Source organism: Pygocentrus nattereri, chromosome 21, assembly GCF_015220715.1.
Source record: "Pygocentrus nattereri isolate fPygNat1 chromosome 21, fPygNat1.pri, whole genome shotgun sequence".
Taxonomy (NCBI): domain Eukaryota; kingdom Metazoa; phylum Chordata; class Actinopteri; order Characiformes; family Serrasalmidae; genus Pygocentrus; species Pygocentrus nattereri.
Window position 1 is genome coordinate 30,260,175 of NC_051231.1, and position 24,874 is coordinate 30,285,048.

The following is a 24,874-nucleotide window of genomic DNA, read 5'->3' on the forward strand; positions in this document are numbered from 1 at the left end:
TTTGTCACATTTATGGATCACACTAAAGTTTTGTCGCATGGCAGACAGGCCATGCCAGGCAGTGTCTAAAAATCAAAGTCAGTGTTTTTAATTGATGTAGTGAAGCAACACGGTCTTGGCGACCTCCAGAACTGCTCAATTTCTCTAAGCGCAACAGCACATCATCAGCATTCTGCTGTTAGTGCATTAAATTGAACCTAGAAGGAGAACACAGTAAGCCCTAGTCGATGACGTGGCTTTAGATAAACTCTGAAAAATCATTCAGTCTAAATTCTGTAAGATGATCAGATAAACATCCTGGTCTGGTTTCTCAGCTGACGTTACTAGTCAGTATAATTTAGCTTGAAGACAAAGTTTGTGATAAACGTAGCTGCGATTACACAGCAGGTAAAAGTGGCCCATATGCAATGTTTTCCTTCATATGTGACACAGATGTGTGTCAGTGTGAAAAACACATCGAATCTGACGTTTTCAATTCCGATTTGAGACGCTTTCGCGTGTGGTACTGAATTCTGATCCGTATCCGATCCGCAGCAAAGCGACTCTGAACAGCCAGATGGGAATTCATGCGACTTTTACCTCAGTCCAATTGCACATTCATCATAATTTTGCGCAGCTGAGGCTCATAAATGTTTAGGCTGATGTTTCTGTGCCAAATTAGAATGATTAATTAGAAGAAACTCATCGCAAATGCTCCGTGTTTTGAAGAGGTTTCGAACGAAACAGCCGGAGGAGGCCGAGGCTGCAGCATCAAAAGTTTGAAGAATCTTAGGACACGAGCCAAAATACTGGCTTTGGCCGAGAAACATGCCCTTTTTTCTCTTTTTTCAACTGTCAACCACTGTAACTTTATAATCACTCCTGTGATGCTGGCGGAGACGAAACAGAAAGCTCCAGGAGCGACTGGCATTCGCTTGTTTACCTCTGGGCGAGCCACGTGAAGCATTGTTCTTTTGTGCATGTTGGCGTCGCATACAGATCACATTTAAAAGATAATCTGAACAGCCAAACAAAAAAATCGGATTCGGTCCACGTTTACCTGCTGTGTGAACATCAGCTTTAGATAGAACTAACATGATGAATAGAACACATGATTATTCAGGGGAAACTTTTATTCCATTTAATCTATAGGAGTATAGTTTAAAATGAGCTTTATGTGTATAGGCGCTCTAACTACAGTGCATTCTGTGTGGTTTAGCTGCACTTGGTATGAGCTACACTATGCAGTGTATCTGGTGTGCAGTGGCATTGAAAGCTTTCTTACTTACTGTGCAGATAGAAGCTATATTGGTTTTTAAATATTGTTTTATTTTCATAAACGGAAAGCTGAAGGAGTTTCATTTGTAATTAGGCCAAAAAGTTGTTAAAGGGCCCATATCACAGGAAAAACACTCCACGTTTCAAAACATACCATCCAAGACCCAGTCCATACAGTCCGTACAGGGAAACTAGGCTGCAAAAATAGTCCGTTCATTGATTTCCCACCTTTCAGTCTACTGTTCATATTGAAGTTAGAGTGTTTCAGCTCTGAGTGCTTTGTGAGTGACGAACTATACAGAGCAGCCAATCAGAACAGAGCATATATCAATCTAAAAGGCACAGTAACAAAACAGCTGGATTTAATTGTAAATGACAAAGAAAATTTGGAAAACGGTCATGTAGAAATTAATTAAGAACATTTTGGTACATAGAGGCACACGTTATAAAGTAAGATACGAACACGTTTAATATTGCTGGTTTTCCCTCACTATAATAATTTTATAAATAAACGCGTGTAGTATGTGCTACGGCTTTGTCTGTATCATTTTGATTCTCGCTTTCCATTTCCATTCTATCAAGTTTTCTTGTTTTGTTTGTGTCCTACAGTGACTTTGGATTCTACCGTGCAGAAAACAGCTCTGAATGTGTGGAACAACCGGACCTGAAGGGCCACACGCTTGAGTTCTGCCTGCATGGCCGCAAGGAGCAGCTGCAGACTAGCGGGTACTGAAATTTAAGGCTGTACCCAACTTGGAATTGTCTTGATCAAGCTTGATCACTAAGGTTGACTATAGTTTTGAGTGAATGTGCATTCTGTTGTTGCTACAGTTACAGGAAGATCCCAGGGGACCGGTGTGAGGGAGGCACCATGCCAGAGAGGCGGGTGATCGACCTAAGCAAAAAGTGTGTCAGTAACCTGCTGAGACCAGAGCTGCTGGTGAGGGACCTTTTCTGTCTGATATTAGATGCACAGCATACCTTCAACTGCAGTCTGGAAATTACAGGGGGTTTGGGTTGAGCTTATTGTCTTCCTTTCTCCGCTCTTCCCTGTCTCAGTCGGAGGCTCATTCCGGCAGCTCAGCTCCAGTAATAGCTGTAGTCATCATTGTTCTGCTGATTGGTGCTGTGGCCGGGGTTCTGCTCATCAAGAAGTATGTCTGCGGAGGAAGGTCAGTTCACACACCCGTCAGTACCGCTATAGACTGATTATTACTTTGCCCATTTCCCCCATAATAGTCTAGAAATGTGCATTATTAGTCCTGATTAACTGGATTTAGTGCACTATGTGAAAGGTTGAATAATAACGATTCAAGTTGTTTATAGCAGTTTGTAAATGTGACAAAATATGATGATGCGTATACGTATCATTTAAAAGAATTGTGATGTACTGTTTTATCCACGTTGCCCACACCAGGCTGTGGGCTTGCCTGTTTTGGTGATAGCGCCTGGTGTTAGCAGAGGAACATGTTTTATTATTCAAAATCAGCTGAAGGACATCTGTAGGGTTTGTGTTGGATGAGTAACCGGATGAGGCTGCCTCTTTAGATGAGTTGATGGGCTAGTACACTGTTAGAAATAAAGGTTTTGTGCTGGTACATTTTTCATTCATAAAGGCACAGACAATGTTAATGTTCTCTCAGAGGTACAACAGTGGTTGTCAGGTCCAATTGTGTACCTTACATAGGTTTTCCCAGGTGTAATGTATCTCTGTCTTCTCCGTCATGTTTTGGAAGCAGCAGAGTGTACATACTCACAAGTATGGCCAAAAAGTGCCATGCTTTACTTGTACATCTCAGTCCAGGACAGACTGACTTTTTTTTTCTGATTTTGTTTTTATGATTAAGCAAAAATGAGTTAATAAGCTTCTGTGTGGTCAACAAAGATCAGATCAACAGTCCAGTCTCAGATACAGAGACATAAAGCACCTAAAACGGCTCATCCCACGTAAACCGGCAGCATTCGTGTAATGTCACCGTTTTGCACCAACATTTATATCAGTCTCCTTTCAGATGCTGAAAATAGAGATGTAAGAAGGCTTTGTATTTGTGTGGACTGGAGGTTAAAACCCTAAAAACTAAAAATATCGTGTGTGTGTGTGTGTGTGTGTGTGTGTGTGTGTGTGTGTGTGTGTGTGTGTGTGTGTGTGTGTGTGTTAGCGTACAGACAACCTTGATAACTACATATCAGTTCAGACCAACAGTTTCAAAATTCATATAATCTTTTCAGCCAGAACTGCTTATTTTATTTGTTAAACTAAAGCTGTCAAATCACAGAATGTGCAGGAATCCCTCCAGGACCAGTGGTGCCCACCCCTGACTTAATGTTACCTTTTTTTTATTACTGTTCTCTTTTTGTTTTATTTTTTAGTTATTGGAATAATTTGCTTGTTTTATCCCTGTTTTATCCCACTGTTGTTGTGCTTACTCTTATAGTTTTATAGTAGTTATTGAATAATAATAATAACAATAATAATAATTGCTGATTATTTTTTTCTCAGCAAGTATCTGCAGACACTGATACGATGCTGATTTTAGTGCATCCTTAGTTTTATTCACTGATCTTAAAAGCCGTCTGTGTTTCGCTGTCAGGTTCCTGGTTCACCGCTACTCAGAGATGCAGAGGCACGTTGAGGCTAATGGCATTGAGGGAGTGGATGACCTGGACGTTACAGAGGCAGGGAAGACGCATTACAATGACGACTCTGATGAGGTATCAAAAACTTAAAGCTAGGACTAGGGTCAAGGTCAATATAGACTATTTGAATTGCCATTAGCTTAAATAAATATTCAGTTTACTTTTCCAGAGTGGACTGGACGTTTAACGTTTTAATGATGTATGAATGTTTTTATGTGTTTCTGTAGGATCTCCTGGCCTGAAATTGAGCAGGAAACTGTCAGGTAGAATCCTAACTCTTACTAGAGACTAACCGGGATGCCTACCCTTCCAGTGTCCTGCACCGGCCCCTCTGTGTCATCATTAATTTTACATTTGTTGCTTCAGTGTTTTTTTTTTTTGTTTTTTTTTTTTTATTCCCCTCTTCTACTGTCTACATTCCCTGAGTGGTAGCAGTTAAACCCTGGCCTGCTCAGCTTCCTGCATAAGTTCACCAAAGCTCTGGGGCAAAAAAATAAAAACAAAAACTGGACAGCTTTTCCGGAGGACCGGGAAATGAAAGGATAGACATTTCCCAGTGGATCAGATCCAGCCACTGGACAGGAGCTCAGAGTTCTTGGCAGTATTTTTGTCTTGACAGTTTGATATATATATATTTTTTTTTATGCCTGTTTTGTTTTTTTTTTGTTTTTTTTCCTTCTTCTTGCCGTGTTTCATCTTCTGCAGGTGTGACACAGATGACTTGATGACTTGACTTGGTGGTTGTGGTTGTGGTTTGTGTGCATTGGAATCGTCAGTTGTATAGCAGCAACTTCAGATTTTCTAGCACCTTTGGCTTCTACTATATTCCTTAAGACTCAAGGACTGGATTTTCAGTCACAAATTAGTCTTAGTTTCACAATAAAGGAATTTTCGATGGACAATCTGCATTAATAGTCTTTAGTCTGACTTGATCTGTATCCAGACAAACAGGCTATAAACGATGCTGATTTAAATACTAGTGACGGGTACAAATAATCAGATGGTGGTACTTACTAAACTAAAACAGTTACATGCAATAAGGAGACCAAATAAAACAGCTTTTAGCATTGTGGTCTTACATTTGGGAGCATTGTGGTCTTAAATTTCACTCTTTTTGTTTTATGACAATTTATATGTTAAACTGAACCTTTTTGATTGCTTCTCGCCAAATCAAGCTTTAGTGTAGAGCAATAACAGTTCCGCTAGCAAAGTAAAAGTACAAGGAACATTCGCCAATCGTGCCTTGCTGTTTGTAAAGGCTTAACAGTTTACGGTACTGTGCTGTAGATGGAAGCGTCTTTCTTAGCCTAGAAAGGATGCCCTATTTACCAGTTTAGCTAAAATCAACTGATCTGATGATGAAACTGTAGTCTTGCTTTAAGAGAGAGAGCATGTATATATCCTCTTTTATAGAGTTGTGCTTTTTTATCTGTTACTTCTCATTTCTTAGTTCCTTATCCTATTATAATAGAGCTCTGAAGTCATGTCATTCTGTAGTCTGGGTCTTGCTCACATTAGCAACTCCAGGTCTTAGTAGTTTTACCCAATGGGGAAAGTCAATGCTGTTTTCAAAGATCGCTGGCCTTTCAATCTGTGAGTGTAAGACTGCTATTAATCTTCTGATTTTAATCTACACCGATGAGCCAGAACAACGTACCAACACGCATGTCGAGGTCTGCGACACAGTCAAGAGTAAGCAAACAGTCGTTGTTGGTGTGAAGACGTAAGCACGGCCAGATTACTGAGTCACATTGGTGGGCTTGTGTGGTGACTACCTACCAGCTGTGGTCCGAGGAGGTACAAAGCACAAATCAGCGACAGGATGTTGGGGCCTCAAGGCACATCGACGCACAGTGCAAATGCAGCAAAGGCTATTCTGTCTGATCTACACCAGCAGTTACTGTGGTGTCAGATTCCAACCACTAGTTAGGACCCCCAAATCACTTGATACTACCAGTGCCAAGAGGGCGTAAAGCTAGCACAGGCTTCCACCGAGACCTATGAAGCCCTGCCATTAATGCATCGTCATTGAACATCCTTGGAGGAAAGTGCCAACTGACTAGCATCATGATGAGTGATGTGGGGAGAGAGGGGGGCCATTCTACCCACCTAAAGAGAGTAAGGCCAGTTGTTCTCCCTTGGGCTCCCGGCCACGGAGGATTGTAGCATCACCAGGGATTGACTTGGTGTTCTCCCAACGATAGGGTCAACGCTTAGACGAGAGCCTGCTGCGCTCTGAGTGCCTATTCTAACCCCTGTCCACCATCGCAAGCGCATACAATGGGCACATGAACGTCAGTACTGGACGTAGGTGCCTACTTCAATAAGTCCCATTTTCTTTTACATCACTTAGACGGCCGGGTGTGCGCCGTTTATCTGGGGAAGCGATGGCACCGGGATACACTGCAGAAAGAAGACAAGCTGGTGCACAGCGTGTGATGCTCTGGGCAATGTTACGCTTGTCCAGGCAGTTATGTGGACATCAATTTGACTAGTGCCACCTACCTAAACAATGTTGAGGACGAGATATCCTCCTTATACAACACGGCACCTTCAGAGGTCATTACTTGGCAGCTTGGGGCTGTTTTGATGGCAGGTAGTCATGTTTTGGCTCATCTGTGTATAAACTCAAATCTCCAAAGTAACTTTACCACACTTGACACACTTTGCTGATATGTTATGGTGAGTTTGGGAACGTTGTGACGTAGTAGTGGTTATAGTGGTGTAGCTTATATGTAGCAATATTTGTATTTTGACTACTCAGCCTCACAGTTCAGAGAACCCAGAGGAGAAAAATGTATGAAGGCCAGAACGCATCAGCTTTGGAACATGTTTTCCTACTGGAAGGTGCAACTGTACCAGTTTTTGAAAACGTCGTTCATTTTTCCCGTAGAAATCTGCTTCGATCCAGAGTGAAATGACGACACAGCTTCAGAGGTCTATGAGGGACACAGTGCACCCCCATTGCAGTTCTTCACTGATGATCCAGCACACTTATCGTACTTAAAATAAGCTGAGGTTTGCTGAGAAATGGTGCACTGAAAAAAAAGCTCCTGATGGTATGATTGCAGGTTTTGGGATCATCATGTAGTGACCGAAAGAAACGACACACTAAGATTACATTACAGTACAGAATTAACGGGTTAAGGAAAGCAAGACTTCAGTTCCCACAGCCCTACTATATTTTTATTACACAAAGTCTGTTGGGAGAGTAGATACATCATTTAATTATGATCATGCTAATAATAATAATAGCAAGAGTTACATTTTAGGTGATGACTGTTTAATGTTAACATCATTGAGTGTTATTGCAGAACATTCCAATAATAAACCTATAATTTGCTGGTTAAATTCAAAATATTTGACCTCTTACTTAAGTTTTCATGGCAAAAACATGTTATAAAAGACCAATTTAATAATACAAGGGCTGAATGCTTCTGAATTTGACACTTACACTCACTTAGTTTTGCCAGAACGTTTCAGAAAACGTGTTGAACATGATGTGAATACAGTATATCTTTATGCACACCCTTACAAATACATACCTCAGGGGCCCTTATACTCCCGTAAGTTACGTCAAAATGTGATGGGGAAACGCTGGAGGGTTTAAGTGGTTGATTGCTGGATGTTTTTGGCTTTAATAAAAGCAGCTCTAATGCTTTGTATGACAGTGCAGTGGTACTGGAATGCGTAAAAGAACAATCGACAGCATCCAGCTTTTGAATGTAAAGGGAGTCGGAGTGAATAACAACATTGTTTCCAATGCTGTAAATAAAATGTTAACAGTAAGCTACTGCTGTCCTTAACTACATTTCATATGTTGACGCCGTTTGAGTTGGCATATTAAGCGTAGCTGTTTGTCCTCACTTCTCGTTTTTCCAATCAGAATAAAGACGTTTTATCCAGTCGTTGGGTTTCTTTCTAACTTGCCCTCTTGGACAACTCAGAAATGGGGTCTCAAACAAACCCAAACAAGCTCTGAGACGTCGAAGGGGCCACGTTTTTTTAGCACTTGTGTGGCGTTCATGTCTGTGGGACCCGTTTTCAGTGTTTACCAAAAGAAAGTGATGTGATTTATTGTTATTTCAACCTTAGATTCTTGGCCTTTGCTGATTTTCTGTGATGAACATATGAAATAACCTATTTTCAGTGACTCCGTTCACCCCCACGCATTTATATTACACATGTGGTGTTGGGCTGAACCCACGGAGAGTAAAAGTGTAGAGGTGCTGTGCCCTTCAATCTGTTCTCTTCCTACATGGCCTGCTGTGTGTGTGTGTGTGTGTGTGTGTGTGTGTGTGTGAGAGAGAGGGAGGACAACATGGACAGGCTGCTGACTGGCTATGTAATAGTAATGGCTGTATTGATTTAATAAAACAATAATGCGGTGGGTTCATGTTTTCCCCAGAAATCCACTTAACATTTGTGTGTACTTAATTTTTACATGGCCATTTCCAACCTCACTGTATCCCTTAGAATTTTTTATTCTAGTTCTTGCATTCTGCTGTATTTATGGATGGAAATCACAAAAAATTAAGCCCACAAATGCATTTTTATGTTGAAGACTTTAGTGCAAACAGCTCTTCTTAATAACCTGTGGTCACATTCGGGCAGTCTTAGCCACAGCGTTCAGGCAAAAAGATCAATCTTTGCAGTGACTTTGACCGTAAAGTGATCAAATCCTCATGCAGTAAACACACGTGATTGCATTACTACGTCCTTCTCACAGTTTGCCTGTAATCTGAAATGGTAAGAACACTGAAGGCCGTGGCGCACTGACCTCCCCAACAGACTACAGCTTCATGATATTAGCTGACCAGCCAGATCAACAGGCATAAAGGGTGAAGAGCATGCTAGAACGGTGAGGAACTTTCACGTAAATACAGCACTGTGTAGATTAGGACATGTAGAACGTTCTAGAGCAGTAAATGGAGAGAACATTGCAGAACAGTGTGAATCTGGATCAGTTTGGGTCCTCGGTTGCCAAATGATTATTATTGGTTAATAATTAAAAGGTAAGGTAACGTTGCACAGTGGTAAGTATGACCTGTCCCAACTTTTGTAGAAGTGTGTTTTATTTATTTATATTTATATACAAAATTTATATATATATATATATATATATATATATATATATATATATATATATATATATATATATATATCGCTGCTGTCAGAAACAAAACCTTGTATCTCCACTTTTGTCGTTTTCCAGTTTTTTGACGTAATCTGAAAGTGTCTGTTGTCCTTTAAATTTTGTGTAAATTTCATAGTGAATGGACCAAAAGAAATGACCCAAAATTACTCGGCAAGACGTCCGGTTCCATTGACTCGCAGTAAAAGTAAAGTATGTTTTTTCCCTCTCCTGTAAAGTTATTATTTTGGAGATGCGAGGTTTTAATCCGACAACAGCAAGATTTATTATTATTATTATATATCGCTGTTGTCTTCTACTTTACTTAATGGAAGTCAATGGAACCAGACTTTTGTCCGAGTTATTTTGGATTGTTTTTTTAGCCCAATCATCATGAAATTTACATGGAAAGTGAAGGGCAACAGGTGTTTTCAAGATATGTCAGAAATGAAAAAAAAAAGGTCAAAAATGTAGATAACAGCGATGAATACAATCACCTACTGTCCTAAGTTTTTTGGAGTTTTTTGTAGAACGTTCTCTGTCTTTCAAAGTTTTTTTTAAAAAAAGAAAGCCCCCCGTTCCCGCTGTCCTGAACCTGCTCTAGCCACTCCAGACCAGTAGGAAAGGAGGAAAACATCCCAGAACAGTGGGCCTCTTTCACCCACCGTTCTTAGGAATAAATTTCTTCCGAAATCTCCATGAAGTTTCGACGAAGAGTCTGACATTCACCGGTGTTTTCTTGTTTGGGATTTGTTTTTAGGTGAAAACACAATCTACAAGCACAAAGGTGAGAACAGTTCTGCGGTTTTAGAACACGTCATAAATCTGGCGTTGACTTTATCTTGGGTCCTTTCTCAAGAACAAATTTAAGAAAAGCTTAGAAAAATATCAGTGAATGAGGCCCAACATGTTTTATTGGGGTTTTCTTTTAAATGATGCGGTGAATCAGGCTTAATATGACAAAAACGAATCAACAAGGCACAAAAAGGTACATTTTGTTGATTTTAGAAAACAGAACTGCCTTAAAAGGCCAAAAACAAGTTTGTAGCAAGACAGTTTACATGACATAGCTGACAGTCAATGTGCAGAGGTTTGTTAAAGAGCAGTGTGATTACATAGACGTGGACAGAAGCAGGTATAAGTGCTGATACTGACACAGAAAGAGACCTCTATGAATGACAAGTGTCTCCAAGGGTGTGGCGGTTTCTAAATTCGAACCTGGCTTGTGTGTTTCTTTGCCAGGCAACTAAGATAGCATTCCCACAACATTCTGAAAGGACTGTGTTTATATATAGATGCACATCCAAATGCCATGTCTGTATGCTTGAGATGTGATCAGAACTGGACCCACTGCATTAGAACCAGGCTTGAATATGCTTGATTTGTCACTTTCGACCTGTCAGCTTTATAAAACCTATGACTGTTGGGAACATACCTAAAGAATGATTAGCAGGCCTGTAGTCACTCTCGTGAATCTCTTCTCCCTACCACTAGGGGGTGCCAGTCAGAAGAGCTAGAGACGCTCAGAGTTACATGATTATGATAATTCTGTGCACCCGTCTGGAGAGCAGTATGTCCCTGAAATGAGCCGTGTTGATGCCCTTTTTCCTGCTGGTCCAGGATCAGCTTCACCTGTCCAGCTTCTAACCCTAGCTGTTCTAACAAAAATGTCAAAACTGGCCTCAGAGCAGCAGAAGCACAAGAGCGTCCACCAACAACCACTCGCTGTAGCAGCGCTTGTTAGCTCAATAGCCATGTATTAGCATAAGAAAGGGGAGCCATATAAATAAGCCGGTCACAGTGAGGAACAATTTGTTCTCTTTCAAACAAGAGGTCCTTCAGTCGGTGAGTACTTCAATAGCTAGTGTACTGTGAGAAACGCAGTCCTGCATCTGAATTTAAGACGAAAGAGGCCATGCAGGTGGACAAACCTTGCTAACTACCCTCCGCATCTCCTCACAACATCTGTAGCTGTGCTGGATGGAGACAAAATCATGTAAGATTTTATGAAGAGTGTCCACAGCACAGCAAAAGAGACAAAAACAGCTTGCTAACCTGTGTTAGCTGAAATAATACAACCCCAATTCTGATGAAGTTGGGACGTTGCGTTAAACATCCATAAAAACAGAATACGATGATTTGCAAATCCTTTTCAACCTAAATTCAGTTTAATACACTACAAAGACGAGATATTTAATGTTCAAACAGATAAACTTTATTGTTTTTTGCAAATATTCACTCGTTTTGAATTTGATGCCTGCAACACATTCCAAAGAAGTTGGGACAGGGGCAACAAAAGACTGGGAAAGTTGAGGAATGCTGTTTGGAACATTCCACAGGTGAACAGGTTAACTGGAAACAGGTGAGTGTCATGATTGGGTATAAAGGGAGCATCCCTGAAAGGCTCAGTCGTTCACAAGCAAGGATGGGGTGAGGTTCACCACTTGTGAACAACTGCGTGAGCAAATAGTCCAACAGTTTGAGAACAACGTTTCTCATTGTGCGATTGCAAGGAATTTAGGGATTTTATCATCTACAGTCCATAATATCATCAATAGATTCAGAGAATCTGGAGAAATCTCTCCAGGGCAGAAAACCAACATTGAATGCCCGTGACCTTCGACCCCTCAGGCGGCACTGCATTAAAAACCCACATCATTCTGTAACGGATATTCCCACATGGGCTCAGGACACTTCAGAAAACCACTGTCAGTGAACTCAGTTCGTCGCTCCATCAACAAGTGCAGGTTAAAACTCTGCCATGCAAAGCGAAGCCATAAATCAACACCACCCAGAAACGCCGCCGGCTTCTCTGGGCCGAGCTCATCTGAGATGGACTGACGCAAAGAGGAAAAGTGTCCTGTGGTCTGACGAGTCCACATTTCACACTGTTTTTGGAAATCATGGACGTCGTGGCCTCAGGGCCAAAGAGGAAAAGGCCTGTCCGGATTGTGATCAGCGCAAAGTTCAAAAGCCAGCATCTCTGATGGTGTGGGGGGGTGTTAGTGCCCATGGCAGGGGTAACTTGCACATCTGTGAAGGCCCCATTAATGCTGAAAGGTACATACAGGTTTTGGAGCAACATCTGCTGCCATCAAAGCAGCGTCTTTTTCAGGAACGTCCTGCTTATTTCAGCAAGACGATGCCGAGCCACATTCTGCACGTGTTACAACAGCGTGGCTTTGTAGTAAAAGAGTGCGGGTACTAGACTGGCCTGCCTGCAGTCCAGACCCGTCTCCCATTGAAAATGTGTGGCGCATTATGAAGCGCAAAATACGACAGCGGAGACCCCGGACTGCTGAGCAGCTGAAGTTGTGCATCAAGTGTTGTTAAAAGGAAAGCTGATGTAACACCTGGTAAACACGCCCCTGTCCCAACTTCTTTGGAACATGCTGCAGGCATCAAATTCAAAATGAGTGAATATTTGCAAAAAACAATAAAGTTTATCTTTTAGAACATTAAATATCTCGTCTTTGTAGTGTATTCAATTGAATATAGATTGAAAAGGATTTGCAAATCATCGTATTCTGTTTTTATTTATGTTTTATTCAACATCCCAACTTCACTGGAATTGGGGTTGTACATAAATGGTGTATTGAAAGTCGATCAGAGTGAAGCTAACAGACTGATTTCATACTGCAACAGCAGAGGCACTGCAGCTATGGGGCTAATGTTGCTAATCAGTAGTAGAAGCACTCATTATTCCAACGTGTGTGTGTCATTTTTCAGTGCTACATGTTGTCCTTTCCATTGTGAGTAAACTTCATGATGAATTGTCTCAATATTACTAGGAATATTGGTTCCATTGACTTACATTAAAAGTAAAGTATGTTTTTTCCCCTCCCCTAATTTCAATGTAAGTCAATGGAAATGTGGTCAATGGGACGTTTTTCCTAGTAATTTTAGGTAATTTTTTTTGGTCCAATCATAGAATTTACGCACAATATATAAGTCTATAGCTATTTTCAAACTATGTCAAAAACTGAAAAACGACAAAAATGGAGGTTTTGTTCCGACAGCGTATATATATATATATGTGTGTGTGTGTGTGTGTGTGTGTGTGTGTGTATGTATATATGTATGTATATGTATATATGGATTCCTCCCCTTTTCAAATACCAAACAGAATATATCGCTGTTGTTGGAAGAAATTGGTATCTGTACAGGAGAAGGAAAAAACCTACTTTGCTCATTTTAAGCCATGTTTTTTTTGGTTCATTCATCATTGGTTCATTTACAGTGTAAAGGGCAACAGGCGTTTTCAAATTAAACCAAAAACTGAAAAACGTCAAAAATGGAGATTTTGCTCCAACAACAGCGATGTATAGTAGCATGTTCAAGAAAAATGTAAACATGGGCCGGGCGAGGTTGTGCTAGTATGGGCTCTTATTGTGACGGGTGGGGCTAGTTCTGCCCGGGGGGGATGTGTATGTGTAAGCAGAAAGAGTCAGGCGTGAGCTTCGCTTGTGTGTGGTGTCGCTGTGGTAAACAACAGCTGGAAAATAAAGCTGTCTCTTTTAATAGTGGTGAATGACACAGTTTATACATGTCTGTGTGGCCTGAGGTTGCCAAGTACTCAACGATATGTATCTAGCCAAGTTTAGGCTGCAGGGGGAAAGAATCAGCGAGGGTCTCTGAGCTCGCTGTACGGTTTCTCTAGATGGTAGATGGGGGAGGTGGGAGGGGGATACGAAACAGAATATTATTGGTTGCTATTACTTTGCCCCGCCCACTAGTGCACGGTGAAGTGATCAAAAATCAGAGGACGCCTTAGAGGCAGGAAGCAATGCGTATGATGCAAGCATTGCACATTACACATGCAGGTAAATTTTGATTTCAGGTTGTCTTTAACCTCGGGCAGTGTAATGATTTAGGCATGTAGTTTGCACACTGCTAACTGCTATTGTATGAGCTTCTATTACTTGTTAACTGCATTAGCCTTGTAGCTACAGTGCTGCAGAAAAGAATAAACTTCAGACGCTAAACATGTCTTGGCTTATAAACTACATTTAGGGTAAGTTGAAAACTTCATTATTTCTGTGCTGATCTAAAGCTTTCAAATAACAATACCTAGCAAATACCTCACAAAATGTACAGTATCCACTGCTTTCTACTATTATTAACACCAGCACTAGTTCTAATGCAGGGGGTTCCCAATCCCAGTCGTGGTGACCCCACCTGTGCTTGTCTCATTGAGATTGGGAACTCCTGGAGCTCCAAACTTCCATTCATGCTTTTTTATTTCAACAACACTGATGTTGCATTTCCGTTCTTTTGCAGGTAGCATATTCTCGCTGCTTCACTAGTCCCCTCTGGCCTTCAGTTCTCCACAGAGGGAACGTTAGAGGTCCATCACCACCTCCAGTGACTCTTTTCTGCTCTGTGTGGGAGTTCCCATTAAAAAACAGCATAGTCCTGATGAATCGTCCTCACTGGCGCGTGAGCTGCACGCTGATGCCTCTACAGCACTTGGCCACACTTTGGAAGAAAGGGAGGATGATGATGTCCAAAACGCTGCTCCATAGAGTCTCCAGCCAGCCAGTGTTAATGAAGATCACCTTCACACATGGAGAGAACAGCCTAGAAGAAAAGAAAGGAGGAGGGTGAGGCCTTCTCATCTGCAGATTTCAGAGTCAAAGGTCATCTGTGCTGTTTTAAAGGATTGTATCTGAGAATTTTTGTGAGGAGAGCTGCCACTCAATGATATCTTCTGAGCTGTTGTGCAAAACTGCTGTTTGTAAAAGCTTCATCATTTTTATACAGTAAAGTGCACTCATTAGACTCATTAGCTGTAATCCCAACCAATCAGGACTCATTAGCAATAATGCCAACCAATCAGCATTCAGTAGCTGTAATCCCAACCAATCAACACTCAGTAGCTGTAATCCCAACCAATCAACACTCAGTAGCTGTAATCCCAACCAGTCAGCATTCAGTAGCAGGAATGCCAACCAATTAGCACTCGTTAGCAGTATTGCCAACCAATCAGCACTCAGTAGCATTAATGCAAACCAATCAGAACCAAGAAACTCAGAAGCAGTAATGCTAGCCAATCAGCACTCAGTAGAATTAATGCAAACCAATCAGCTCTCAGTAGCAGTAATGCCCACTAATCAGAACTCAGTAGCAGTAATGCCCACCAATCAGAACTCAGTAGCAGTATTGACAACCAATCAGAACTCAGTAGCAGGAATGCCAACCACTCAGTACTCGTTAGCAGTATTGCCAACCAATCAGCAAGCACTCAGTAGCATTAATGCTCACTAATCAGAACTCAGCAGCAGTAATGACAACCAATCAGCACTCAGTAGCAGTAATGCCAACCAATCAGCACTCAGTAGCAGTAATGCCAACCAATCAGCACTTAGTAGCAGTAATGCCAACCAATCAGCACTCAGCAGCAGTAATGCCAACCAATCAGCACTCAGCAGCAGTAATGCCAACCAATCAGCACTCAGTAGCAGTAATGCCAACCAATCAGCACTCAGCAGCAGTAATGCCAACCAATCAGCACTTAGTAGCAGTAATGCCAACCAATCAGCACTCAGCAGCAGTAATGCCAACCAATCAGTACGCAGTAGCAGTAATGCTAGTCAATACTTATTGGTTTCAAAGCTAGCTTACAGATTACTTTTTCAAAGCAAGAAATTCTTTTTTACTGTGTTTATATTAATTTGCATACATTATAATGATTTATGACGTTTTTACAAGCTCAAATTGAGGAAACGTCTCTTTTCCTCCTGCTCTTTAACTCAGGACCTTTAACTCAGTTTCCATAGCTTATGTAGTTCCTTCCATGTAGTTCCTGCATGATAAGCCTTGCGATCTTATAAGTCAAGGAAATTAGGGGGTTAAAATAAACACGCTAGCATGAAAAGCAATAAACAACAAGTACCAGATGTGGAGGCAGCTGAGGACAGCAAAGAGAATTCCAGCGATGACGGAGACGGGCACGGCCAGCAGTGCGGTGATGATGCGGTAGAACCAGACCCGGGACACCTCGAAGAGCGCGTGACTCCAGATCCACACCCGATCTCCACTCCGCACCGCCTCCGGCTCCGCTATCACGTCCTCAAAACTCACCTGACCAACACAGACCACTTACACATCAGACAGGCTACGCTGCAGTGTTATAACGTCTTATAAGTAGTGATAGAAGGTTGTCATCTCCAGCAGGTTCTGTGGTGAACAAAGCCTGTAAAAAGTGGAAATTTCAGTCTGTCTCAGATCTGAACAGCAAAAGTGTCAAACAGACACTGTGATTGTGATTGTAACCTAATGCTTATTGTTATTTATATTGAATTATTGGTTCTTTGTGCTGGGATGATCCCATAAGTCCAATATTTATTTACAGTATAACAGTGCCACTCTATTTATTGACAGTAAACAACGTTAAGACCGCTCACAGTCTATTTCCCAAAGAATAAACCTACAGCTTGATTGAACATGGTTTGCAATAGAGAACTGCAACTGACCTTCCAGTTAGGGTCAGGACTAGTGTGAAAATGATGATGGAGTTGCTGTGTTTTGAGGCCCAGCGACACTTCAGGTCATGAATGAATTGAGAATTACATTCATTTCAATGGAATTAGCATCACTGAGAGATTTTGCATTGCAGATTTCTGGGGAGAATAAGTTTTGCCTGCAAGTTTAACTTTGACACAAATTTGCATTCTCGACCGGTAGTGTTACTGCTTTAGCTGTGATGACCTGAAGGGGCTTTTTATAGCAGCACTGAACATCCAAAGGGGAGGAAACGCTAATGTAACCACTGTCGAAGCACAAATCTGTTACCAATTTTTAGTCAGTTATCTACACATTTCTTGTCAGATAGATCAGAGCTGAGAGCTAGGCCTTCGGTCGGGCCATATCTGTCAAAACTTGGTCAAAAATGGGAAAAAACACCCACCTCTATTTATGTTAGCACACCAAAAGAGGTGAGGAAGAGGGGGCAGGCAGGATGGAGTGGGTGGAGACGGGTGTCAGGGCTGATGTGTGACAGAAGGATAGCAGCAAGAGTGAAAGGGAAGGTCTACAAGACAGCAGTGCGTCCTGCTATGATGTTTGGTTTGGAGACTGTGGCTCTGTCTAAAAGACAGGAGGCTGAGCTGGAGGTGGCGGAGATGAAGATGCTGAGATTTTCGTTGGGAGTGACGAGGATGGACAAGATTAGAAATGAGCAGATCAGAGGGACGGTAAAGGTGGAGCAGCTTGGAGATAAAGCCAGAGAGGCCAGGTTGAGATGGTTTGGACATGTGTTGAGGAGGAATAGTGGATAAATTGGCCAAAGAATGTTGGAGATGGAGCTGCCGGGTAGAAGGAGAAGAGGTAGACCTCAGAGAAGGTTTATGGATGTAGTGAAGGTGGACATGGAGATGGTTGGTGGGAAAGTAGAGGAGGCAATGGATAGGGCAAGATGGAGGCAGATGATCTAATGGTGCCACAAGAGAATATTTTTTGGCCGCTCTAGATTAAACATGTATATTTGAAGCCTGTAAAAGACTTCCCATGTGTTTGTAACAGACGTTAATATGTTTTCCCTTAAGCCGGTGTCACACGGCACGGCTTTTATTCCGATTTTAGCCCTGATTTTCAGTCTGGCTGAGTCTCAGCTGGTCAGCTCTAGCCTGCAAATGTTTGGGTCAGTCAGAGGCGACAGTTGGAGAGAGAAGCGAGTCGTGTGTGAACGCTGCAGACCAGTCTGTGTTTATCAGAGTTAGATTTTTTTTGACCCGACTCTGAGCGTAATCTAGCGTAAACTGGAGTAGACTGGGGTTCAATCCCCGCCTGGAAACACACCCTACACTACACCAATAAGAGTCCTTGGGCAAGACTCCTAACACCACCTACACCTACCTGTGTAAAATGATCAAATTGGAAGTCGCTCTGGATAAGAGCGTCAGCCAAATGCCGTAAATGTAAACTGGTCACTGACTCAATCTGAACGGACTCCTTCACCAGCCAATGAAAAATACAGAAAATACAGCAAATACACAAAGAAAAGTCTCTCACGTGTGGAGCGAAGCTTTTTAATGAGTTTAAGGCATGAGCACAATCGAGTTTATGTACATTTAAGACTCTAAGACTCTAAGAAATACCACACTGATCACATTTTGAAATCCGTAAGCCACTTAAACATGTTTACCTGTTGATCTTTACTGTGCCGGTGCCAACGGCAGAGAAAACAGCAGCTGAGAGTCGCTTCACGTTTGTTTATTTGCGTCTCCTAGTGATGGGAGAATGGGAGAACAGCTTAAACCTTGAGTAGTGCGTGATCCCTAATTATTTAGCGTGTGATCTCCAATATTCCAGTTGCCAAAAAACCAGTGGGATAGAGCGAGATGCCCGCTGTGTTTACATTCTCTTAACACTTTAAAAGTCATGTAGTGAACCCAAGGCTTAAGTTGCAGTTATACCATGATTCTTTCAGAGCGCTGGAGCGGTGTTCCCAAAGCAGTCCTGGCTTAGAGAACTGATCCGAGATGAGATTCCTCCTAATTTATTACTATCAACAGGTTTTGTTACAGTGACCGACTCCTACTCCTGAAGTAGGGTTGTGAATGCAGTGCTCTGGCTCACAGCTGCACTTCTATTTTTAATAAACATAATATAACTGAACTTTGCTAGACTGTTGCTCATGTTCACAGTCATGTAAATAGTCATAGTAAAAGAGAACGTAGAGCGACGGTTCTCCTCTCTGAATCGGTCCGACTCATTGGAATCGAAGCATAATTGGTTGATTCCACTGTCAGTTATTAATCATCTCTACAGTTAATCCAGTCCAAGGCCTTCGGTTCAGCTCCTGAAGGCCCAACCAATGGGAGCGCTGTCTTGGCTGTGTGTGTTTAGATACCACACGTAAAAAGCTTGATGGGACAACTTTCTGTTGGACATTTGAAGATTTTTACCCTTTGGTGTCCAACCAAAGCCACGCCTTTAAGTACACAAACTTCCTTATAACAAAAATGAGTTAAAATGAGGGACATGTATTTTTTAAATTACAGAAATAATTCAGAGATTTCCCCACTTTATTTTCCATTGGACAGTGTTCTGGTCTGAGACTAGTCACGAACTGACCTATAATGACTGCATATGGGCAACAGCACATGCTAGGCTGTACGCCACCAACTTCCGCCAGTATAACGCCCACTGAAACAGCTCTCGGCTCAACAGTGGTGCATTAGCACATGAAGAGAACGGGCTGTATAAATTAGTGCATTTTTCAAAAATGAGGTCATTTGTTTGGAGAATACTTTCATGACTAATGCTTATGTAATGACTAATACTGGTGAACTCTATAGAGCACATTTCAGTATTTGCTCATTCGTTGCCGGTGTTGCAAATGAGATCAACGCTACTGCTGTGAAGCTCGGATCATAAAAAATCCAGAGGATTGGAAAATCAAATCCTGAGATTTCAAGCTTTCTAATGGTATACTGCATCAACGTTTTGCTGGACGATACATAAAAATGACGTATGAAATGATGTATGTAAAAAAACGGAAGTGAATGCTTTATCGGACGTGAGCATGTTGCCCCAAGGTCTGCTTGCTTTAGTCACATGCTGCTCTTCAATCCCCCCAGCAGCAGAAGTCAAGTAAAGTGTTACTCTTTATTGTTGTACAACATTTTCTGAGCCGTTTGAGTTGGAGAGCTTTACATTGTCACCGTTGCGGAAAAGCCTGCTGCTAAAATTGTCCTTCCGAAATGACGTGAACACATGTGCTGCACTCATCCTCCAACTGTCTGAAGCCGCCAGCTGTTTCTGTCTGCAACGTCAAGACAAAGGTTCAAGACAGAGAGGAGCTACATTCTGCCTGGTATTTGAATTCACTACTACCTTAAATCTCCTGCGACCTTAAATCCGTTGCTACCTTAAACCCACTTCTTAAATTTCTTGGGTTCTTTTCCAAATTTTAGCAAACTTCAACCATTGAGATGAAAATAGAGTGATTCAGAATGGCTTAACATGAAATGGTGCATTGTAGAGAAACGTACTGACAGGGGTGGTGATGGGGACCAGGGATCCCAGTGTCCATAACATGACTGTTTTATTTACTATTCAGTGAACCTACAGGTGTTTTGGGGGCTATTATGGGGACTATTTTCCTCACAACTATTTGCTTTTACTTCTCCACCATGAAAGCATTGTATACAAATTATTTCACTATACTGACAGATAATTTTGCTATATAATAAGCACAATTATCTGCTAATATAGTGAGATAGCTTTACATCATAAAATGACATATAAGTAGAAAATGTGTAGAAATAAGATAAATAATCTTAAATGAAGCTTTCAACAATCTCACCAAGAGAAATATTAGATATATTGACTATATTAAAGATGCTTTTACTTGACAAGATACCATTTTTTGCAGTGTGGGGTCATGAGAAAACTGCAAATTTGACTTTTCGCTGAAATGTCCCTCTTAACAGACCCAGGGAAGCTAAACCTGTGTGTACTAAGTTTTGCCCTTTACATGATGTTCCGATGACCGATGAATGACCGATATATTTTACCACATATCTCTACTCTCCATGTAAACTGGGCGGTCCTAATCTTGGGCAACTCTTCCGTAAGCATTCCCCTGACCAATCACAAGGCTGCGTCGTTGGCTCCGCCCACACAGATAAAAACTAACCCAGCAATTCATTCATGTGTTGCTTCGTCCATCTGTTTGTCCATTTTATCGTCCAGTCACTGTCACATAAAAGCTGGATAATGATTGTATGAGGGGTGGAACATGCAAGCAATGTTGGAAAGACAGCTGTCAATCAAGCTGCTCATTAGCCACGCCCACCCAGTTCTCAGGTGGCTCTGATCAGTGCGTTTTATCAAATTTATATTTCATATTCTTCATTCAAGCTTTGCTGGATGTTTAATACACTCAAGTTTAGTATCAAACAAATGTGTTTAGCATTTTACTCTGTGCTCTCTGGGACTTTGAGTACCTTCAGGCATTCATTAATCTGCCGGGGGTCTCTCTCGTTGAGCAGTGGCCTGGTGTCGCTCTGCGTTGACACCTCATCTTCCTCCTCCTCTTCCTCCATCACCGTCGCCAGCTGCGTCTTCCACGGCTGCTGATCCTCACTGTCCTCGCTGTCGCCCTCGTCCCCCAGGTCAATCTCCGTCTCTACTCCGGCCGCGCTCCACATCATGGTGCCGGCCGTGAACCCAGTGGCCCCGGACCACCGACCAGACGTCTGGACACTCACAGGCGCCCAACCTCACATACAAACAGCGGCGCTCACTTTCAGATCTACTCCAATGTGCGCTGAACTTCTGCTGCTGCTCCGCCCGAGCTGAGGGATATATTAGGAAAGTGAGCATGCTCTTAAAAGAATTCCCCAACAGGCCCCCATGGGGAGATCTGCACCCCCCTGCTACAGGGGCTATAAATACCCCAGGATGGGCCACCACTTGTTCAGTACAGCTCAACTCAGCTCCACGACTGACTAACCATAAAACAACTTAAGTTATTCACTTAAGATGAACCAAAGGAAAGGAACCTTGAACCGGCACAAAGCAAGGTCCATAAAATCATGGCTGGGTGAGTCTGGTGTGGAAGAACTTGACTGGCCCTCACAGAGCCCTGACCTCAAGCCCATCAAACACCTTTGGGATGAACTGGAATGGAGATTGTGAGCCAGAACCTCTCACCCAACGTCAGTGTCTGACCTCACAAATGCTCTTCTGGAAGACTGAGCAGAAAGTCCCACAGACACACTTCAAAATCCTGTAGAAAGCTTCCCAGAAGAGTGGAAGCTGCTACAGCTGCAAACGGGGGACCAACTCCATATTAATGCCTATGGATTTAGAATGGGATGTCATAATTTCTGTAGGTGTAATGTGTAGGTGTCCTAATACTTTTGTCCATATATTGTAGGTATTGTCGAACTACATGTTTTGTTGATTTTCAAAGTGAAGATATGTGAACGCGTCATCTGCAGGAAATAAACCTAATTTTACGTCTGTTTGAGTTGTAACATGTTTTCCATGTTTTCTATTTATTTGAGTTTAACATGGAAAAAATGATGTAACCAATATAAAATGTGCTGGACTTTTGCATAAGCCACATTTTATGTTTACTTTTGTTTAATAATGTCATTTGATCAGAGGCGCTCAAACTTTCCACACAACTGTACCCTGTTCCACAAAATCTACCCTGTATCTACAGTCGTTGTCCACTTTATCAGCTCCACTGACTGTATAGCTGCACTTTGTAGTTCTACAGTTACAGACTGTAGTCCATCTGTTTCTCTGATACTCTGTTACCCCCTTTTACCCTGTTCTTCAGTGGTCAGAAGCAGGATCAGTGGACTAGCAAGGACTAGAGCAGCAGGAGTGAGTTATCATCACTAGTTTTGCATTTACAAGGTGGATCAACAAGGTAGGAGTGTCTAATAGAGTGGACAGTGAGTGGACGCAGTGTTTAAAAACTCCAGCAGCTCTGCTGTGTCTGATCTACTCTGACCAGCGCAACACACACTAACACACCACCACCATGTCAGTGTTACTGCAGTGCTGAGAGTGATCCACCTGCTCTGTGAGGGTCCATGGGGGTCCTGACCACTGAAGAACAGGGTAAAAGGGGGTAACAAAGTACCAGAGAAACAGATGGACTACAGTCTGTAACTGTAGAACTACAAAGTGCAGCTATACAGTAAGTGGAGCTGATAAGATGGACAATGAGTGTAGAAACAAGTAAATAAAGTGTCCAGTGAGGGTATTTTCTTTGGTCAGTCCACTCAGGTCCATGCAACTGCAAACATAGCAACACCTACTAATAACGTTTACCATAATGGAGCTACAGGAGGACCTTGTGGTGACACTGCAGGTGCTGGAAAAAGCATTACGTGATGGCTAACGTGATAAATGGCTTAGAGATGGTTGCCCGTCAGCTCTTCATAAAGGCAAATGGCCACTCAGCGTCTCCGCTCCTGACCCAAAACACAAAGACCACTGTCCGCAGAGCCTAGCACAGAAAGAGGAGCTGATTACATCATGCTGCAATCTCCTCGGGGACGGGATAATGTGGAAAATACTCCGCCGTGTTCAGAGGATTTCACAATATGCTTTTAAAGCTGTTCCTGACCAACCGCTGCAGCCATTAACAGATCATCCTTAACTTTCTATTTATAGCCCCTCCGGCCGGCTTAACGAGTAAATGCGAGGAAATATTTCACTCTCACAGCTGCAGTGTCCATGTATCTGTCTCTAATCTGTGCTTTGACATCCTTCCGTGTCAAAATGCTGAATTGACTTCATTACTTTGTACTTCATACTTCAGTGAGGTCATATGTGGCATTACATCATCATGATTACTGGCAAAAGTAAGTGTTTTGAAAGACTTGTGTAAATGTAAAACACTCACTGACCACTTTATTAGGATCGCTGTGCTAATACTGGGCAGGGCCTCACTCTGCTCTCTGGACAGCCTCAATTCTTCATGGCATGAATTCCACAAGATTTGGGAAACATTTCTTGGAGATTTCGGTCCATGTTGACATGATTCACTGCCGATTTTTCAGGTGCACTTTCACGCTGTGAACCTCCCGCTCTACCACATCCCAAAGGTATTATGTTAGATTCTGCTCTGGTGACCAGGAAGGCCACTAAAGAGCGCTGGAATCCTGTCATGTTGATGAAACCAGCTCGAGGCGACTTTTGCTTTGGGGCATGGTGCCATTATCATGCTGGGAATTGCATTAGAAGATGGTAAATTGTGGCCATGAAGGGATGGACATGGTCAGCAAAAATACTCAAATAGGTTGTACTTCTCAAGAGATGATTGATTGGTATTAACGGGTCCAAAGTGTGCTAAGAAAACATTCCCCACACCATTACACCACCTCCACCAGCCTGGCCTGTTGACCTAAGCCTGGTTGGGTCTATGGATTCATGCTGTCGGCACTAAATTCTGACTCTACCGTCTGTGAGCCTCCGCGGAAATCGAGATTCATCAGACCAGGCAGAGAGAGAAAGAGAGAGACGAGACAGAGAGAGTGAGTGAGAGAATGAGACAAAGACAGAGAGAGAGAGAGAGAGAGAGAGAGAGATACAGAGACAGTGAGAGAAAAAAAGAGTGAATGAGACAAAGACAGACAGAGAGAGAGAGACAGTGAGAGAGAAACAGAGAGACAGTGAGAGACAGAGAGAGAGAGAGACAAAAAGAGAAAGAGAGCGCAAGAGAGATAGAGTGAGACAGAGAAAAGGGGGGAATGAGACAAAGACAGAGAGAGAGAGAGACAAAGAAAGAGCAAGAGAGACAGAATGAGAGATAGAGAGAAAACAGAGACAGAGTGAGAGAGAATGAGACAGAAAGAGAAAGAGCGAGACAGAGAGACTGAGTGAGAGAGAAAGACTGAGTGAGAAAGAGAGAGTGAGAGAGAGAGAAAGACAGAGAGAGAGAGAGAGAGAGAGAGAGAGCGAGAGAGTGTCCTGTAGCAGTGGCAGTGTCTTCTGTCTCCATGCTGTCTTTAGTTACGGTGGTATATGAAGAAGTTAATGGATTCTGTGTGGCTGAGCGGCAGATGGCTGAGTGTGTGTGTGTGTGTGTGTGTGTTCACCTCTTGGCTTAACTGCTGTGTTTGGGCGTCTGCTGGACGTGAAGCTGGTGATGTAATACTGTTGGATTAATTTTTTTAATCACTGAAAATAGCAGACTTCTGCAGTAATTATACTTCTAAAGAACCTCACAGGGCGCAGCTTTATCCTGCGATGGTTCCGCCACAGGCTTTTCCAGTTGAATCCAAAGCAAACTACTCAGAAGTGAACCTTATTTTGAGCGTCAGTCTGGACCTCATTGTTCTGGTTAGCTGTAGTTCACTGCGATGATATGTC

The 24,874-nt window shown here is 42.3% G+C and overlaps 2 protein-coding genes across 4 annotated transcripts in view; one reads left to right on the forward strand and one right to left on the reverse strand.

Moving 5' to 3' along the window:
* Positions 1-14,436, forward strand: part of sort1a (sortilin 1a) — a 50,326-nt gene extending 35,890 nt beyond the window's left edge. Inside the window, exons 16-21 of one of the 3 annotated variants that reach the window (XM_037532195.1) lie at positions 1,867-1,983; positions 2,089-2,197; positions 2,317-2,429; positions 3,849-3,969; positions 4,122-4,157; positions 14,309-14,436. In XM_037532195.1, the coding sequence (XP_037388092.1) occupies positions 1,867-1,983; positions 2,089-2,197; positions 2,317-2,429; positions 3,849-3,969; positions 4,122-4,136 (475 nt within the window). In that variant the 3' untranslated portion in view covers positions 4,137-4,157; positions 14,309-14,436. Of the gene's footprint in view, positions 1-1,866; positions 1,984-2,088; positions 2,198-2,316; positions 2,430-3,848; positions 3,970-4,121; positions 8,126-14,308 lie in introns of those variants that run through there. The other 2 variants (XM_017711140.2, XM_017711132.2) reach the window with 2 other exon arrangements.
* On the reverse strand, positions 14,437-21,315 carry zgc:172270 (uncharacterized protein LOC100136849 homolog). The gene is made up of 3 exons (XM_017711153.2): positions 20,983-21,315; positions 15,924-16,111; positions 14,437-14,608 (listed from the first exon to the last, which is right to left on the reverse strand). Exons 1-3 carry the CDS (start codon positions 21,187-21,189, stop codon positions 14,458-14,460), a joined length of 546 nt encoding a protein of 181 aa, XP_017566642.1. The 5' UTR covers positions 21,190-21,315; the 3' UTR covers positions 14,437-14,457.
* Positions 21,316-24,874: the final 3,559 nt, after the last annotated feature.